This window comes from Podarcis vaucheri (genome assembly GCF_965113315.1).
Source record: "Podarcis vaucheri genome assembly, chromosome: 1".
In the NCBI taxonomy this organism is placed as follows: Eukaryota; Metazoa; Chordata; class Lepidosauria; order Squamata; family Lacertidae; genus Podarcis; species Podarcis vaucheri.
Genome location: NC_138759.1, coordinates 94,866,370 through 94,883,405, shown reverse-complemented (window position 1 = coordinate 94,883,405; position 17,036 = coordinate 94,866,370). Strand labels below are relative to the sequence as shown.

At 41.0% G+C, this 17,036-nt stretch overlaps 1 protein-coding gene across 7 annotated transcripts in view; it reads left to right on the top strand.

The window, feature by feature from the left end:
* Positions 1-17,036, top strand: part of MYLK (myosin light chain kinase) — a 181,778-nt gene that overhangs the window by 124,476 nt on the left and 40,266 nt on the right. For all 7 annotated transcript variants that reach the window (XM_082235051.1, XM_082235052.1, XM_082235049.1 and 4 more), the window contains 2 exons: positions 3,795-3,911; positions 6,628-6,699. In XM_082235051.1, coding sequence (XP_082091177.1) covers positions 3,795-3,911; positions 6,628-6,699 — 189 coding nt within the window. The remainder of the gene's footprint in view (positions 1-3,794; positions 3,912-6,627; positions 6,700-17,036) is intronic.

The window sequence follows — 17,036 nt, the reverse complement described above, 5'->3', positions numbered from 1 at the left end:
TGTACATGTTAACACAACGGTATGCAGCTGAACCCTATGTTACAAGGTAGAAATTAATGCATGCTACATTTTAACATGGGCATGTTTCAGCAATAAAGTGTAAACTGGCCCTAAAGCAGTAAAGATGGCTAAGCTGAAATCCACAAAGTTGTTTACTTCTTCGCCCCAGACTTAATTGACTTCCAGATTTCAGCATCCTTTTTGGCATCCGCTGCCTTTTAAAAACTGCTCAGGGTACACGAACTGAGTTATTGCAGCTGGAACAGAGGGAAATATGTTTTGCTGACAAAGATAGGAAAGTAAAATATAAGAGCTATCCTTGTTTTGAGGCTCTGCATATTTGTTTTGAAGTTCACTGGCTATCATGCCGGCAAGAACCATAAATATTTTGCCAAGTTTGTGCTATTTTGGTTAAACCAAACATCTCCACATAAGCCCCAAATTCCAGGGAGAGTGTCTTAAATTGTTTAAGCCTCTGAACTCTCCAGACAATTGGATCCTTCCCACAGTATTGCCATGGATATTCCAACAAGTTTCCAATTATAGGCATTTTTAACACGTTTTTGTGTCTAATACACTAGTGTAGCTAACTCTATGCATTGCAGTGCTTTCTTCACATAGACATGTAAACTTTATGACACACAGTTGGCTGACAGCTATATAAACAGTTTGGGGGCGGGGAGAGGTCAACATTTACAGTGATCTTGTTATTTTCCCTCCTGGGATTTCATTTTGTAAGGTGCCAAAAATTCAGAATTCCCAATGGAAGTCACCAGACAGAGCCTTCCTCAGAACTATGAGAAAAGAATCTCATCTCTGGAGGTTAGTGGAGGCTTTTGTAGAGGAAATACCAAATGCTTCATTGAGAGACATTTGGCCTCCCATCTCAGGGAATGAAGCAGTTGCCTAAGTCACAGAAAGCAAAACCCTCTTTGGAAAGTTTCATGTCTCTAGTAAATATATCTGACTTGCTTTTTGTTTGTATATCTAGTTAAGAGGAATACTTGTGCATGATTCAAGACATATTTCAAACACATGCCCAAAGATAACATTCTACCTCATCATCAGCACTGTGGCGTACAATCAACACTCTCTTGGCTTCATTAGCCTTTAAAGTTCATAAATTGGTGGTAGGTGTGTTGTGACAAAAAACAATTGTTCTAGAGCAAGGAGTGAGGAAGCTAGGGCCCTGCAGAGGTTGTTGGACTCCATCTCCCAACAGGCCCAGCCAGCATGGGACTGTTGGGTTTGATGAAGGAAGCTGTAGTTCAATAAAAGGTTTTCTATCCCTGCTTTGGAGGTCATGACTTGAGAAGAAGGAGCATAGAGTTTCAGTGCATAGACAAAATGGGATTGGGAATAGGATTGAACCATTATGTGTAAAGCGGAAAGGAGTAATATACCAGTCTCTACCACAGTTTATTGTTCTTCTGGACCTCTAATGTTCTTAAATAAATACTATCTGAAACAATAGAGTCATTTTAAAGAATAAAAATGGCTTCATTCTTAAAATATGAACAGTACAGCCATACAGTTCTGAAATTCACTCACTACAGAGGTGTGTGTGGCATCTTCATTATGTAGTTTTTGTTATATGCTGAAGATGTACCTCTTTACCCTGGCATTTGACACCATACCCAAAATGTCTAAGCTTTTAAAAAGTATATTTTGTTCTATGACTGATTACAGACAACATTTGTTCAGAGAAGGTAGATGATGGCCCACCGCCACATGTCTTAATTGTTTTGGTTCCATTGTGGCTTCTGGTTGAACATTTTTTTGCCATTGCTGTTTGACTTAAGACAATAGTAGTACATAAAATATACATATGAACCCCCAACCTCAGGGAAAGTGGCTGAATGAAGTCACTTTCGATTTCTGTACAGAACTTAAGATACATGTCACAAGTGAGACTGGTCTTTGTTTGCAGAAAACGTCTGTGAAGTTCTGTAGTTTTTCTGCTAACACTTTGGTTTATGTAAATTAGACTTAGGTGATTGTTTTGGTCTCATCAACACTTCTTTGAGTACAGTTCATTTTATTGTGGATTGTAAAATCGCTTGGCAAGGTGGCAGAGAACATAGCTTGGCAAGGTGACAGAGAGTATAGCCTTGATTAACCTCCTAAAAACATATTAAACATCATATGCCTGTATGTATCTTATGCTTGAAGCATTCAATATATAGGAACTAACATGGTGCTATTAACAAGCAACCTCACCATGTGGCTGGTTTTCAGTTTGATGCAATTATCACTGCTACAGTGATGTTTGCAACTTCTGGAGTATTGTTGGGACTTTCAAAGGTATCCCACTAAAGCATCCAACTGGCACAAGGATTTCCACTTGCACAACAGAAAATCCCTACTTTCTCTTCCCCTTCCCTGTGAGACCCTTAAATCTGTGTGACCTTTAAATCTGTCCCCCAACCCCACAGAGCAGATTTGAGGAGGGCATGCACAGAAGTGGGAGGAGGTGGGAGAGTTGCATTGCACAAGTGTAAAATCTTGTGGTGGTTGGACTCATTAGTTGGATACTGCACACCACACACACCACACTATTACTTGATTCGCAAATTATCTCATCAACCTTCTCCATGTCTCCTGGTATGTTGGAATCCCAGTTCACGCAACAGTTTTCAAGGTACTGAAGAAGTCATCACGCTGTGATATTCCCACTTCATTTTCTCAATGATTTTTTTTTTTGTTAAAGCACCTTTAGGGGCAAACTTGAAAGGCATCAGGTTTTAACCTGCTTTCTTTGTCTGTTCTGTACAAGTGCCTGTTCCTCTCATGAAAATAGAGTAGCTAAGATTTTGAGAAATAAACACATTGCTGAATATGCGTGACTGTGCTGGAGGGCAAAAATGCCACTAAAGATTCTTGCTTCACAACCAGGAGGCTAATGTGTTGATGCTCTTCCTGAAGTGGACCAAATCAGAGAGCTAGTGGGACCACACGTTTCAGTGCTCACCCATATTGGGAGGCAATTAGCAAGAATCCTTTTTCATGATATATGAACTTTTTCTGTGTTCACAGAACTGTTGTAAGGAGAAGCACTAGAATGTGGGAATTTCCAGCATAGGAAGCTACCTTACACTGAGTAGGAGCCTTCTGTGTTGCTCAGTGTTGTCCACGCCACTTTTCTTCAACCTTGGGTCCCCAGACGTTCTTTGCTTGCAACTCCTTGACCATTGACTGGGGATGGTGAGATCTGTAATCCAACATCTGGTGACTTAAGGTTGAAATAACTGGCAGTAGTTTTCCAGAGTTTCGGACGGAAATCTTTTTCAAGCTCTGTCTTGAGGTGTTGTGGATTGAATCAGGAACCTTTTGCTTGCATATGCCCTGCCAGAGAGCCATGGCCCTTTGCCGCCCTGCATAACAATACATCTGGATGTGGGCTGAGGAAGGAAGAAAATATTTATCTTAAGACTGCTTTGCCTATGAATATGGAATGTACCAAGATAAGTCTTAAGAGATATTCCTCTGTATTATTTCAGTTAGTGTAACACTAAATAAAGTTGTAATGTTAACAGGGCTGTATTTCCATAGGCATATTTCAAAGGACCTACATAGCTGGAAAAAAAGACTTTATTCACTTTTGTCTTTACATATTGCAAATAATTTATTAATTGTCATTTTTTTCCTACAAATGTATCTGGTATTCGCTACACTGATTGTGGGGTTTTATTATCTGAATAATAAATAACAATTTACCAGAAACAAACAGTGCTGTGCTTTTGTCGTAAACAATGCTCGGTGGCCCCTCCTAACCTCTATTTCCTGCCCATTAGGATCACTGTGCTCACTAACCATTGACAAGGCCTTCCCAGAAGATGAGGGCCAGTACAAATGTATAGCTGAGAATACGGCAGGAAAATCAGAGTGTGCTTGCAACGTGTCGGTGGAAGGTAAGTAGACTTTCCCCTCCTTATCCCACCTCAATTTCTGCTATCCTCACCCTGTTTAATCCGATTCTGATTTGCAAAACCATGAAAAGGTGGCTTTTTCTGCTTCTTTCTCTTTTACACTCCTTCCATGAAAATCTTACAATTTTTAATATCTAAAACAAACAGTGAATGAGCCACATGGAGCTCAGCACTGTGTCCACACCATTGTGTGTCAGCTCCACATTCAGGCTGCCAAAACTGTGCGTCTGACTTGACCTTAAAATCCTCTCTGCATACATTTAAGTTCACCTATGATAGTTTCTGTGGCATTTTGAAACCATATCTAAAAAGCTGCCTTGTAAGCAATGGTGTGTGCTTTTGAGGCAAAATTAAATAAATAAAAGTAATATTTAACTTGCTCTTGTTCTGGTACTCTTATCGCCAAATGGAAACCATGGTGAAATTTTTACCAAAGATGGTAGCAGAAAGAGCTCCATGCTGTTGTTGTATCTACCACATTGCAGTCAACAGCCTGTGCTAACACTCACTTTCACTATGCAAGAAAGCAAACAGCAAAGACTTGTCTTGAAGCAGACGTGGCTTCTGGGGGTCACCTGAGCTTAAAACAGAACATATGTTCCTCATACAGTGTTACCTCTGGTTATGAACTTAATTCATTCCGGAGGTCCGTTCTTAACCTGAAACCGTTCTTAACCTGTGGTTCTAATGGGGCCTCCCGCTGCCGCTGCGCCACCACCGCACTATTTCTGTTCTCATCCTGAAGCAAAGTTCTTAACCTGAGGTACTACTTCCGGGTTACCGGAGTCTGTAACCCGAAGTGTTTGTAGCCCGAGGTGTTTGTAACCTGAGGTACCACTGTAAAATGATATGTGGGCAAACCCAGATTCTCTAAGCCCTTTATTTATTTATTCACTTCATTACTCTTATTACATTTAGGTCCCACCCTTTGTTCATGTTGCTCAGGGCAGTATATTTGGTAATTTCCCCCGCCTCCCTCTTTATTCTCATAACAACCTTGTGGTTAGGTATAGAGAGATTATATGACGGGCCCAGTGAGCTTCATGGCTGAATGAGGATTTGGGCCTTTGCCTCCACAATCCTTATCTTACACTTTAACTGCTGTGACTGCCATTGGCCTGATCCAGCAGGCTCTTCTTATGTTATTAAGACAGAATTGATTCTCTGATTCATAGGCTTGGAGTTGCTTCACTCAAAATTTCATCTGTTGCTTTATCATAAATTCTGGCAGTCCCTTCTTTTTTTGTTATGGGACAGTGAGCAGTTATGTGCTGAATTCCAAGGCATTGGTGGTATGTCACTTGTTGGTGTCCGGTTCAACATCAGGGGAATTAAGTACTTCTGGGCTTGCTCTACTGTGTTCTCTTGCCGAGACTTGTCTCCCTATTATGTAGCCGTTCAGCCATTTGCAGATAATTGCCAAGAAGATGAAATCTTGGCCAAGGGCATTAGACAAGATCCTGGCTGTAGAAAAATGGGCTTCCAAATCCTTAAAGTCCAAATAAGGCAGACACATCATTAGAACAAATCAGCTCCTTCAGCTACTTAAACACCCTTCTTTGAATGTGTATTTTACATCAGCTGTCTAAAGAAACTTGAGAAAGGCAATAAACTCTGCTCACAGTGATACCAGGATAGTGCCTGGGTCGCTTTTATTGTTCCATTTTCTTCAGTTTATTAAAAGGCCATTGGGTTGTTGTGAAGACTTTCTGGAAGTATATAGGGCATCATTCATCTTCACAAAGGCAAGAATCTCTGCATTTCTGTATCTAACCAATATTATGAAATTTTGCAGGTAGCAGAAATTCTCATACCATTAGTCCATCTAGTTCAGTATTGTCCTCATTGAATGGCATTGGCTCTTTCAGAGAAACATGTTTTTTGTAAGACTTGTTTGCCTGGTTACTTGGAGTTACTGTTTATGCTCTAGAGGCAACCAGGGAGGTGACCATTTACAAGCTTACAAATGTGTGTGATTCCTATAGGAGGTTTACCAGTCAAACACACATGCTTTTCTATAATATGTTGTCTTAACTTGGTGCACATTTTGTTTGCCCCATTGCTGTTCCTGGTTAAGAAGTTTTTTAAATGATACAAAAGCTTACAGATTTTGTTTACCAACTGAGTGTACATTCCATGCGCAGTAATATCTCTTTCAGACTATATTTAACTTTCTGGAAACACTACTGTCTGTTCCCAGGCTTGGTTTCTATCTTTATTGTAACAGCCTGCTACCTAGCCTTGCCATATTTTTGAACTGAGATTTGATTAATCTTTCAACTTCAGCATAGTGATCTTATTTTATCCCTTCACTCTAAACCCTCTTTGGTCGATCCCTGTGTTTTTAAACCATGGAGCCCTCTAGCCCTCTAGTCGGGGCTTAATCAGAGTAGAAAGTTGCATCCTACTAAATTGTTAAGATTAGCCATTGATGTTTTATGGAGTTTTGAGCAGAACATCTATTGGACAGCAGATATAGCTATTTTTATTCAGAATGTGGCCTTTCCAAACCACTATGTGCAATTAAGTCTTGTTTAAACATCGCAAAAGCTAACAATTTCCATCTGCTTTCCACCTCAATCAGAATCAAATTAAAAGAATGAGAGGTCAGTTTCTCTTGCAATCATTGCTCTTTAGTTCTAAATGCTTGTTGTTTTTTTAATTGTTAACTGTCCCTTTTCTTTCCCTCTGCTTATAGAGTCTTCAAAGCCAACTGGAAAGAAGAGCAAAAAGCCAAAGAGTTCACTCTCTCCTATGCTTGCAACAGAGAGTAAGTTGTTCTGCTTTGTTTCCTTTCGGCTGCATTTGAACAGGTACTTTAGAAAGTAGCTGGTTCCGAAGATGATTGTCTTTATTGTGACTGAAGCTAGGGGCATACAGAAAGAGGGCAGCAGCATCAATAATGAAAATCTGGTCCTCCATTTACATATTGGTATGGGTGGTTGAGGTCACCTCCTGCAGTGATCATGATAAGCCTTCTGCCTAGGTGAATCTTCTTGATATCATGTTTTTATGATACACAAGCAGCAAATTTCCCAATTTCTGCATTATATAAACTCATTGTTATGGAGCCACATGAGCAGAAATTTTAGGCGTACTTGGGTCATCATGAGGGTGGTATTCCTCATACAGTGCATACAAAAGTATCTTAAGTAATAAAAGCCAAGAGGTGGAAAAATGGTTTTAATAAGGGTGTACCAAGCCAAATCCTTGTGTATTTAGAACTGATTTTTTTTTTAATGGAATTGCTTTGTAGTTGGTGAATGCAAAAGCAGTTCGTTGTTCATACTGGATATGTTGTCTCCAAAACTGGCTCAGGTGTTTTGCTTTAAAGATATATATAAAACCCATCCCTAAATGTTGGCATTGTTTTCCCCTTTTCCTCTCCATATTGTCAGATATCCACAAACTGTCTTGTATACCCTTGCTTTTTGGAACATCTGAGTATTATATTTATATCTCACCTTTCCTCCAAGGGACTCAAGGTGACCTACAAGGTCCTCCTCTGCTCTATTTTTATCCTCACAACAACCCTTTGAGGCTGGGTAGGCTGAGAGATAATGACTGGCTCAAGGTCATCCAGTAACCTTCATTGCTAAGTAACGTTTTTAACCCTGATCTCCCAGGTCCTAGTGCAGCACTCTAACCACTATACCACACTGGCTCTTTCAGCATGTGAATAGGTCTACTTTGCCCTCTTTTAGGGTAGTTATTTGTAGGTTTCATCTTAAAGGAATAGCAGGCTGATCATTCACAACTTTTGGTGGTGAACAGAACACTTCCTCCTTCCTGTTAATGATGGCTGCAGCCCTAGGGATTGTTGCTGGGAATCAGAGTTAAAAACTTAAGTTGGTATGAATCAGTCAAAGGGGATGTATTTTAGTTGGAATAACAAGACTAAATCAAACTCTTGAAACAACTCCAGATTCCATGGCTGTGTAAACAAGACCTCTATAGCAACATTCTTTTACCAAATCCAGTTAAGATCAAGGGAAGAGTTTTTATTCAATTTAACATCAAAGGCAAAATAGTAACATTATACCTGTGTCTGAATAACGGAGAGAGAGAGAGAAATCACTGTTAGCTACTGCATATATTCTTAATTCTTGGTGCTATGACTACAACTGCTGCTGTTGAAGGTCTCGTCTCTCCCGCCACCCAATATTTTATTTGAGATTATAACAGAAAGACAGTTAAAGTTCTCTTAGACATCTTGCATTTTGTTGAGAATGGCTGTCCTCTTAGTCACTATTTGACTCTGCTGAGTGAATGAGCTGTCATCCTATGGCTCCTCAGAAGGAAAAGGGGAATCTCCTAAAATGATTATTAAATTAACAATGTCCATCTATTCTGATGTCACAAAATGAAGAAATATAAAATCGGTAAACGAATGACTCGCAAATTAATTCATGTAAGCCGTAGCCACTTAGATGCTGCCATGTTATATAAAGGTTACCTTTTGCTAGAAAGTGCAGTACAATGCTCAGATGTGGCCGGATTATAATAATAAAGAATGCACAATGTAGAGAAAGTTAGTCTTGACATTTGTAGATTTGAGTGCTCCATGGGTAGCCAGTAATCTAGTCAGGAGAATCAGTGGTGCTTGAGGTGCATATTTAATACTGAAATTATTGAATTTCACCATTCCCACTTTTTCCCCATTGCTGCATCCTCTACCCCACCCCAATCTCGTCTCTAAGGGGGTATTTTTCAGAACATCCAAAGAATCTGGAATCCTTTTGCGCACAGACAACAGAGCAGCTTAGTGTAGGAATGGTGTTTGTCAGGAGAGGTCTTTACAAAATCCCCTCACATGTTCAGCGAATGCAGGATAGGAACAATGGAGTCATGCCTGCTGGACAGCCCCTCCATTTCTGAGGCACCTGCTGGCCATGACCCCTGGCAGCCAAGCGTTTGGCATTGGTGAAAAAAGGGCCATACATATATACAGCTCCTTCACCAGTTCATGAACTCTGGCTAGTCAGGGTTCCCAAATGGATGGTGCACCTTATATATGTACAGTTTATATGCCATATGCAGTGATGGCTGGTGCCCCTTGGGACTGTTAGAGCAGAAATCTGAGATGTCAGTAGTAGGTGGAGCCGGAGCCAATGCTAAGCAGAGCCAACGAATTCTAGTTTTGTCCCCCTCCTTCCTGTTGGGCCACCCCATGAAATGGTTGTAAGAAAGAAAGCAGGCATGTGGGGGCTGGCTGAGGGCAGACTGAGGTTGGTGGGGCAGTGCCCTAATGGATCAGACTTCACTGCTTATATGCATATTTGGGCCGCTTTCTCACTAAAGCCACAAGTATAGCTATCTAAGTCAATCTTGCATCACTAAGGGGTTGAGTCTTTCAGAAGTTCTAGTTACCATCCATGGAAATTAAAATATAGGGACAATGTTAGATCATAGACTCATAGAATCTTAGAGCTGGAAGGGACCCAAGGATCATCTAGTTCAACCCCCCACTATGTAGCTATTAATCTTGTAATTAAATTAACCTTGATGTAAATTATTGCTACTCAAGCCTACTTATTGTCATTTTGTTCTACTCTTATGGTGTTTGTGTTGGCTTTGTGACGACTAATGGGAAGAACTGTTCTAAGTAAAAACGGCCAGGGTAACCAATTTTATGGGTGTTCATATTTGAACTGAAATAAACAGTGTTAAATTGTTACTCTTTAGGTTTATATGTGATGAAGAATTTCACACTGAGATGGATTCAATAATGTTTATGCCATCTCACTACTAAAAACTCAGAAGTTATGTCTTTCTTTGATTGGTATAAACATAAAACCTCATTTTGCAGCCTGCTTTCTCCATATTTTTTCATACAGTCCATGTTCTTGTATGAAAGGTTCTTTACGATTCTCTCAGCAAAAACCAGAAAAAGGCAGTAAAGGTTTATTCAAACATTAATATTCAGCATAGAGCTCAGCAGGTATAAGGCACTGGGAGAGCAAAGGTGTTTACCGTATTTTTTGCTCTATAATACTCACTTTTCCCCTCCTAAAAAGTAAGGGGAAATCTGTGTGCGTCTTATGGAGTGAATGCAGGCTGCACAGCTATCCCGGAAGCCAGAACAGCAAGAGGGATTGCTGCTTTCACTGTGCAGCGATCCCTCTTGCTGTTCTGGCTTCAGAGATTCAGAATATTTTTTTTCTTGTTTTCCTCCTCCAAAAACTAGGTGCATCTTATGGTCTGGTGCATCTTATAGAGCGAAAAATATGGTAATAAGTCTCCCTCAGCTACACTGCTTCTGAATCGCTGCACTACAGCAAGTTTCAGAGAAAATAACCCTTAAGACTCCAGTGTGGTGTAGTGGTTAAGAGCGGTGGTCTCGTAATCTGGGTAACCGGGTTCGCTTCCCCGCTCCTCCACATGCAGCTGCTGGGTGACCTTCGGCCAGTCACACTTCTTTGAAGTCTCTCAGCCCCTCTCACCTCACAGAGTGTTTGTTGTGGGGGAGGAAAGGAAAGGAGAGTGTTAGCCGCTTTGAGACTCCTTCAGGTAGTGATAAAGGGGGATATCAAATCCAAACTCCCTTTCTTCTTCTTCTTCTTCTTCTTCTTCTTCTTCTTCTTCTTCTTCTTCTTCCAAGTAACTGTGTAGTCCACTCTACTCCAACCTGGTGTCCTCTTGATGTTTTAGACTACAACTTCCATCAGCCCCAGCTACCATGGCCAATGGTCAAGGATGATGGGAGTTGTGATACAAAACATTATTATTAACAGTAATAATAATTATTCACAGTAATAAAAAAAAATTGAATTGCCTTTTACATATGTTTCCAGGTGATTTACAAACACTATAAAAAAGCTGCAACTGTTTTTTTAAAAAAACAGTAAGAAAACAATTGAAGATAGGTTTTTAAATAATACAAAATGAACACCTTGGCAAAGACCTTTTCATTTCGCTGTCAAAACAAAAGTGTCTTCAGTTTCCAGGAAGTGCAGGCCGTGGGTGCCTGCTGCCATATCTCAACAGGGACAGCCGCCCTGCTGTGAGTTACTACAGGGTGGGCCTCTGGAGAATGCCAGGTTGGAAAATGCTGGTGTTGTGTGAACTCGCCTGCAGGATGCCACTCAGGGGAGCTTTCAAGCCTTAGAAGTGATCAGGACTGCCACACAGTCCCTAAACTTGTATAACCTGTCCTCAGGAAGATGGGCTGTACAAATGTTTAGGCAGTTCCCTTTTATATACTTTCTGTAAGTCCTCTTATCTCCAGCCCATAGGACTCTTAAGCAGATGCAGGGATAACATAGAAAAGTTATCAGTGACATAAGCTTACTGTGGGAGAGAGCTTACAGCAACTAAACAAACTGTGCCTCAGATTTATCTCAGTTTTGTAAGGGTGACTTACTAGACTTTGCTGATCTAGACTTACTCCTGATCAGGGAGTAAGCCAGGGGTAGGCAACCTAAGGCCCGGGGGCCCTATGCTGCCCAATCGCCTTCTCAATCTGGCCCACTGACAGTCCGGGAATCAGCGTATTTTTACATGAGTAGAATATGTCCTTTTATTTAAAATGCATCTCTGGGTTATTTGGGGGCCTGCCTGGTGTTTTTACATGAGTAGAATGTGTGCTTTTATTTAAAATGCATCTCTGGGTTATTTGTGGGGCATAGGAATTCTTTCATTCCCCCCCCCAAAAAAAATATAGTCCAGCCCACCACATGATCTGAGGGATGGTGGATCAACCCCCTGCTGAAAAACGTTGCTGACCCCTGGAGTAAGCAAATGATCCCTGAGCAATATGCCGTCTATAGCCCAAAGACTGCATAGTTCCCTGAAGTCTTATTTTAAAAAACAGTCTTTTGGGATTTTTGTCCATCTCTGAGTGAGTAATGATTAAGCTACTTTGCAGAATATGTGAGCACCTTGACCTGGACTCAGAAATGAACTGGCAACCGGTGCAGCTGTTTTCAAACACGAGTTACATGAGATCTAAATGGAACTTTAGCCAGTAATCTGACCATTTCCTTTTGGACTAACTGAAGTTTCTGAGTTGCCTTCAAGGGCATATTGCAGTGACTCAGTCTGGAAGTTACTAGAGCATAGAGTACTATGGCCAAGTCATTTCTGTCCAAAAGGGGGAGTAGCTGGCAAACAAATCATAGATGGGAAAAGGTACTCCTAGCCACCAAGCCCACCTTAGTAGCACGGATGAGTCCAGGAACACCCCCAAGGTATGGACCTACTCCATCCAAGGGAGCACAACTCCATCCAGGACAGACCACCTTCTGGACATGAGGACTTGGAACACATAACAGCTATGTCTTTTCAGAATTTATCCTCAATTTATTGGTTCATCATGGCCTCCCAGCAGCTGTCTAACTCCTCAGTTGTGTCTCCCAATTCATTTTAGGGCATATATTTTTTTAAAAAAACCTTAAAATCTTAAGTCCCAGAGGATGCACTCCCCTTTTTGTGTTCATTGGGGGGGGGGTGGATTATCTCAACTGTTTAAAACAGTTCACTGTGTAATGTTATTTCTTTTTTTCTGTCTGTCTTCCAGCAATCAAAAGAACGGTGCTTGGGGGTATCTCATATCCTTAAGTTAATAAATCTTCATGCTGACTACTGCATAAAATCTGTCCGATTTTATTTCAAACAAAAGTATTGGCTAGGTTATTCTGTGCTCCTGCAGAGAGTTGTTAATATACATCACCACTGACACTGTCCAGAACAAAACCTAGGGAAATCTCCATTGTTATTTCTTAGACCTGATATCCTGGCTAGTGCTGGACGGAATAATTCAAGCTAGCAAGTCTCTGTACTTTCGGTGGGTAGGGCAAATGCAGGATTAATCTTTGGGTGGGCTTGAAATAGTGACCTTGGGCCAGCCACTGTCTCTTAGCTCAACCTGCCTCATAGGATTGTTGGGGGGATTAAATGAGGAGAAGAACCATGTAAGCCACCTTGAGCTCCATGAAGAAAAAGGAGGGATATAAATGCAATCAATCAATCAATCAATCAATAGAAGAGCTTTTTGGTGTGTGTTTTTAATGAGCGGGGACGGACGACTTTGGGACAGGCTTAATTAGTGCATTAGCTTCCCTCTGCAGCTCAGTGAAATTTCCTGTGAAACTTGAGAGAGAATCCACTATAGGACTGCATCCCAAACACTGTCAAAGGAGAGACCATCAGGTTGCTAAGGCTTATCCAACCAGCTGCTTGAAGCAGCGACAAAGCTTTTCTTTAAAAACAAAAAAAGCCAATTAATCATTAAAGGTAAGCCTGCCCAATCCAAATATCCTTTTGTGTTGCCTGCCCCCCCCCAAACTTGCTGATATCCCCTCCCCACTTTCAAGAGGAGAAATGGTGAAACTGGTAGTGGGGTAGAGCTTGAGTCCCAGCAATGTTCCATTGTTCTTGAATTATTAGACAGAAGTTTGCAGTGCCAGTGTTCAAGGATGTCATCAGTGTAAACATGTCAAAAGTTCCTCATCATTTTCACGAGCTCCACAGTGGAAAATATATATAAAGCACTTACTTTAACTGGGCGGGATTAGCTCTCAGTAGCCAGAATGATCAAAGTCCTATTCTGTTGCTTGCCCTTCAGAAACAAAGCAAAATCTTGCCCAGGTGGAGGAGTGGAGTTTACAGGTGCCATTTTAGGCAAATGTCTTTGGATGGCTCACATGCAACCCGATCACAAAAATGTTTTGATTTAATTTCCATTTCCTATTTCTTAGGGATAGAACCAGCAGTTCTTCCAAGCTCCAATTATAAAAGCATTAAACATATCTGCTGCCATAGTTGATAGCCAACATGCTGCCTCTGACCACTTCCTATTGTGGACAGGGCTTAGAGGTGTGTGCCCAATCACTTTTTATTAATGGAGTCTTCAGCACAGCATCACCACTTTTTCCCAGAGTTCTAGAACCTGCTGCTTCCCACACTTGGCTTTTCCCAGCTCAGCATCAGTACGTTTAAGAGGATGGCAGCAAAAGTTCCATCGTTGCTTTTTCTTTTTTATTCCATTAGCCTGCAACTTTATACTCTGTAATAAGATATAGTTGCTATAAAAATGTAGAAATAAAGTAACAGCTTCAAGTAGGACCACCACCACCCCTCGCATAAAAACAAAATGCCACTGTGTTCAAGCTCCTAGACATTTAAAACATGTTTTCCATGTTTGAAAAGTCATTGGAGTGGAATGGTAGTATTGCCGTTGTAACTTCTGAGAATGAACATGTGCAACATGAGGAAATGAACAGTTTTAAGGCTGAGATCTTGCTTTCTAGGCCCTGCACTTATTGTGACAATTTGTGCTTCTTGATAATTATGTAGATAGTGACAGGCAAATTACGCTGCAGAGAACTGTAATGCAGAAATGGAGTTTGCTGTCACATTTGTCCCAGAGAACAAAATATAGAGTATGTTCCACTACTGTATTCAGAGAGCTTGTGAAATTTCCACTTTGAATAAGATTTCTCACAGACCCAGGAAAATTCAGAGAAGTGATTTAAACAGACTATGGTTTTAATAAACAAATTTGGTATCAACAGGTACTTAGAGTGAGACCTGTTATGATCTCTGATAGGTTGGAACTGCTAGAAGAAACATGGGACAGACTTCTATCTAAACTGTATCCAATGCTGCACAGAACTCGGGCAAATCAATAGTGTGAGAACTCATTTCACAAATAATCTTCAAAGTGGGGAAAATAACACTTCTCAAGTGTTGGTCCCTCTGTCTGAATTAGTTCTACAGTGGTTTGTCCATTTTATTTTCTTAAGGGTTAGATCATTGGTGGGAGACTTCTGGCCTGTGGGCCAAATTAGGCCCACTGGCTTCCTAGTTTGACCCAAACAACACGTATGATGTCAGGCAGAAAAGTGCACACCAAGCTCATTCATGGTCATTCATTTCCAGCTGCTGGGGAAATGGTGTGCTCTTTGAATTACAGCTAGAAAGGCAGGATCTCTTTTGAACTCAAGCTGGGGCTTCAAAGGAGGAAAGGAAAGCTGAGAGCACACTTAGAATGTGTTCCAGCTTCTTGCTTTGAAGTAGAATCATTTGATGCCATGTGATTGACAGGTGGGCCACCCCACCCATCTGTCAAAGCAGCCTATAGAGGGTGGGGGAGTTTTGGATCTGCCTTGCCACTTAGATTAAACTCCTGGATTAAACCTGCAGATCTCAGTGACACTTGGAAGTTGATAAAATAGAAAATATTTCCTCTTACCCACCACGTTTTGCATCATAACTGAACCAGGTTGCTTTTCCTCAAATAAAAATTATTGTGATTAGACTTCCTATCTCGTTTCGGGGGAGTGTACAGGGATGTTACTGTAATGGGCTTCTTTCTTTCTTCCTTTCTTCCTTTCTTTCTTTTAGATAAACAGCATCTAGTCTAGAATTCCTTGAGGCTATTTACATTTTGAGATGAGCATCAGTGTGGCAAACACCACATTTTAAGGCATTTTGAACATATGCCTGGCTTATTTGGTTACTTGAAACAAAGGAAAAGGGTCAAACACTGGTGAGATAGTGGGGATGGTAGCCCAACAACATCTGGAGCACCAGGGGTTTTCCATCCTTGCTCTAAACCAGTAAGGAAAATGTCCTGGTTGAGCATGCCATTCCTCCTTGGCACGTATTTAAGTTTATGCCAGGTATGTTACTTGAATCTCCGCCAGCTTATTATGCTTTATAGTTTATGCCATCCTGACAAGCTGTGACTGAGTTAATACTGGCAAAGAGCAGGATTTTCCATGAGGGCTTTGTTTACATTGCATTCTGCATAGTTATCTGGAGACAGGCAGGAGAGAAGGGTGGTTGTTATTGATCGCCACATATAGAAGTTGATCATGACATCTTATCTCTGTGTTACACAACCCACATGGCACAGTGAAAATTGCCTTTTATTTCCCCCACTCCTGAAATGTTCTTTTCTTGTCTGTAAATGTACAAACTATGCTGAATTACATTGCATTCTGCATAGTTATCTGAGGACAGGCAGAAGAGAAGGGTGGTTGTTATTGATCGCCACATATAGAAGTTGATCATGACATCTTATCTCTGTGTTACACAACCCACATGGCACAGTGAAAATTGCCTTTTATTTCCCCCACTCCTGAAATGTTCTTTTCTTGTCTGTAAATGTACAAACTATGCTGAATTGCCCATGTCCTCTCAGTGAAGGTCAGCCCAGAGATCCTTCTAAAATGTGTTGTGGTTTTCTTTCAGCAGCAGGCATTCCTCAAACATGGTTAACCCATTTTAATCAGATTAGATGTTTTGCTTTGCATCTAGTTCTTTATATAGGCAGGAATTGCTTCATACAATCTTCTTTCCCTTTTCTTTCCATTCTATTGCTGCACTCTTAATATGGGCCTAAAGTTCCACTTAGAATTATCAGTGCACGCACTTGGTATCTTCTCCCCAACCAATACCCCCTCTCTTTTTTATATAGTTCATGCATATGAAGCATATGATAACAATAGGATTCACACCATTTCCCAAGACGATAGTAGAGGAATCGAAGGTCAATGAGCAAAGCAGCTTTAGATCCACATGGCCAAAAGCTGAGGATTACTAAGAGTGGGAGCAGATTGTTTATGGCAGAGTTTTCTCGTATTAGTCCAGTATTCCCCACCATTTTGAACTTCACACAGTGCCCTAGAGCTCCTAAAGGCATTGTTCTTGGTTGCAGTGGAAAATTAAAAATGGTGTGTAATTCGTAGACACAGTTGCTTAAGAACACAGGGAACTGCCTTATATGGAGTCCATCCCGCTCTGTATTTTCTACAATTACTGGCAGCGGCTCTTCCTTAACTGGAGATGCTGGTGATTGAACCTGGGCCATTCTTCGTGCAAAGCAAGATCCTGTACTGCAGAATGCTGCCCACCCAAATAGCAGGAGTGGAAAAGAAGGCGGATTGCATCATGACATGCCCATTTCCCAAAAGGCCAAGTTGCTAATTTAATCATGAAAAGAGTCTTACTAGATCACTAATTCAGTTGCAGACTCTGGAAGTTATCCCAGTAGAATTTTGCTCAGAAGATGTTCCCACTGGTGAAAGGGGAGGAGGTGATTTTCACCAAATACCCCTGCCCTTGTAGCTCCCATGCACACCACACCACAACTGCCCTGAG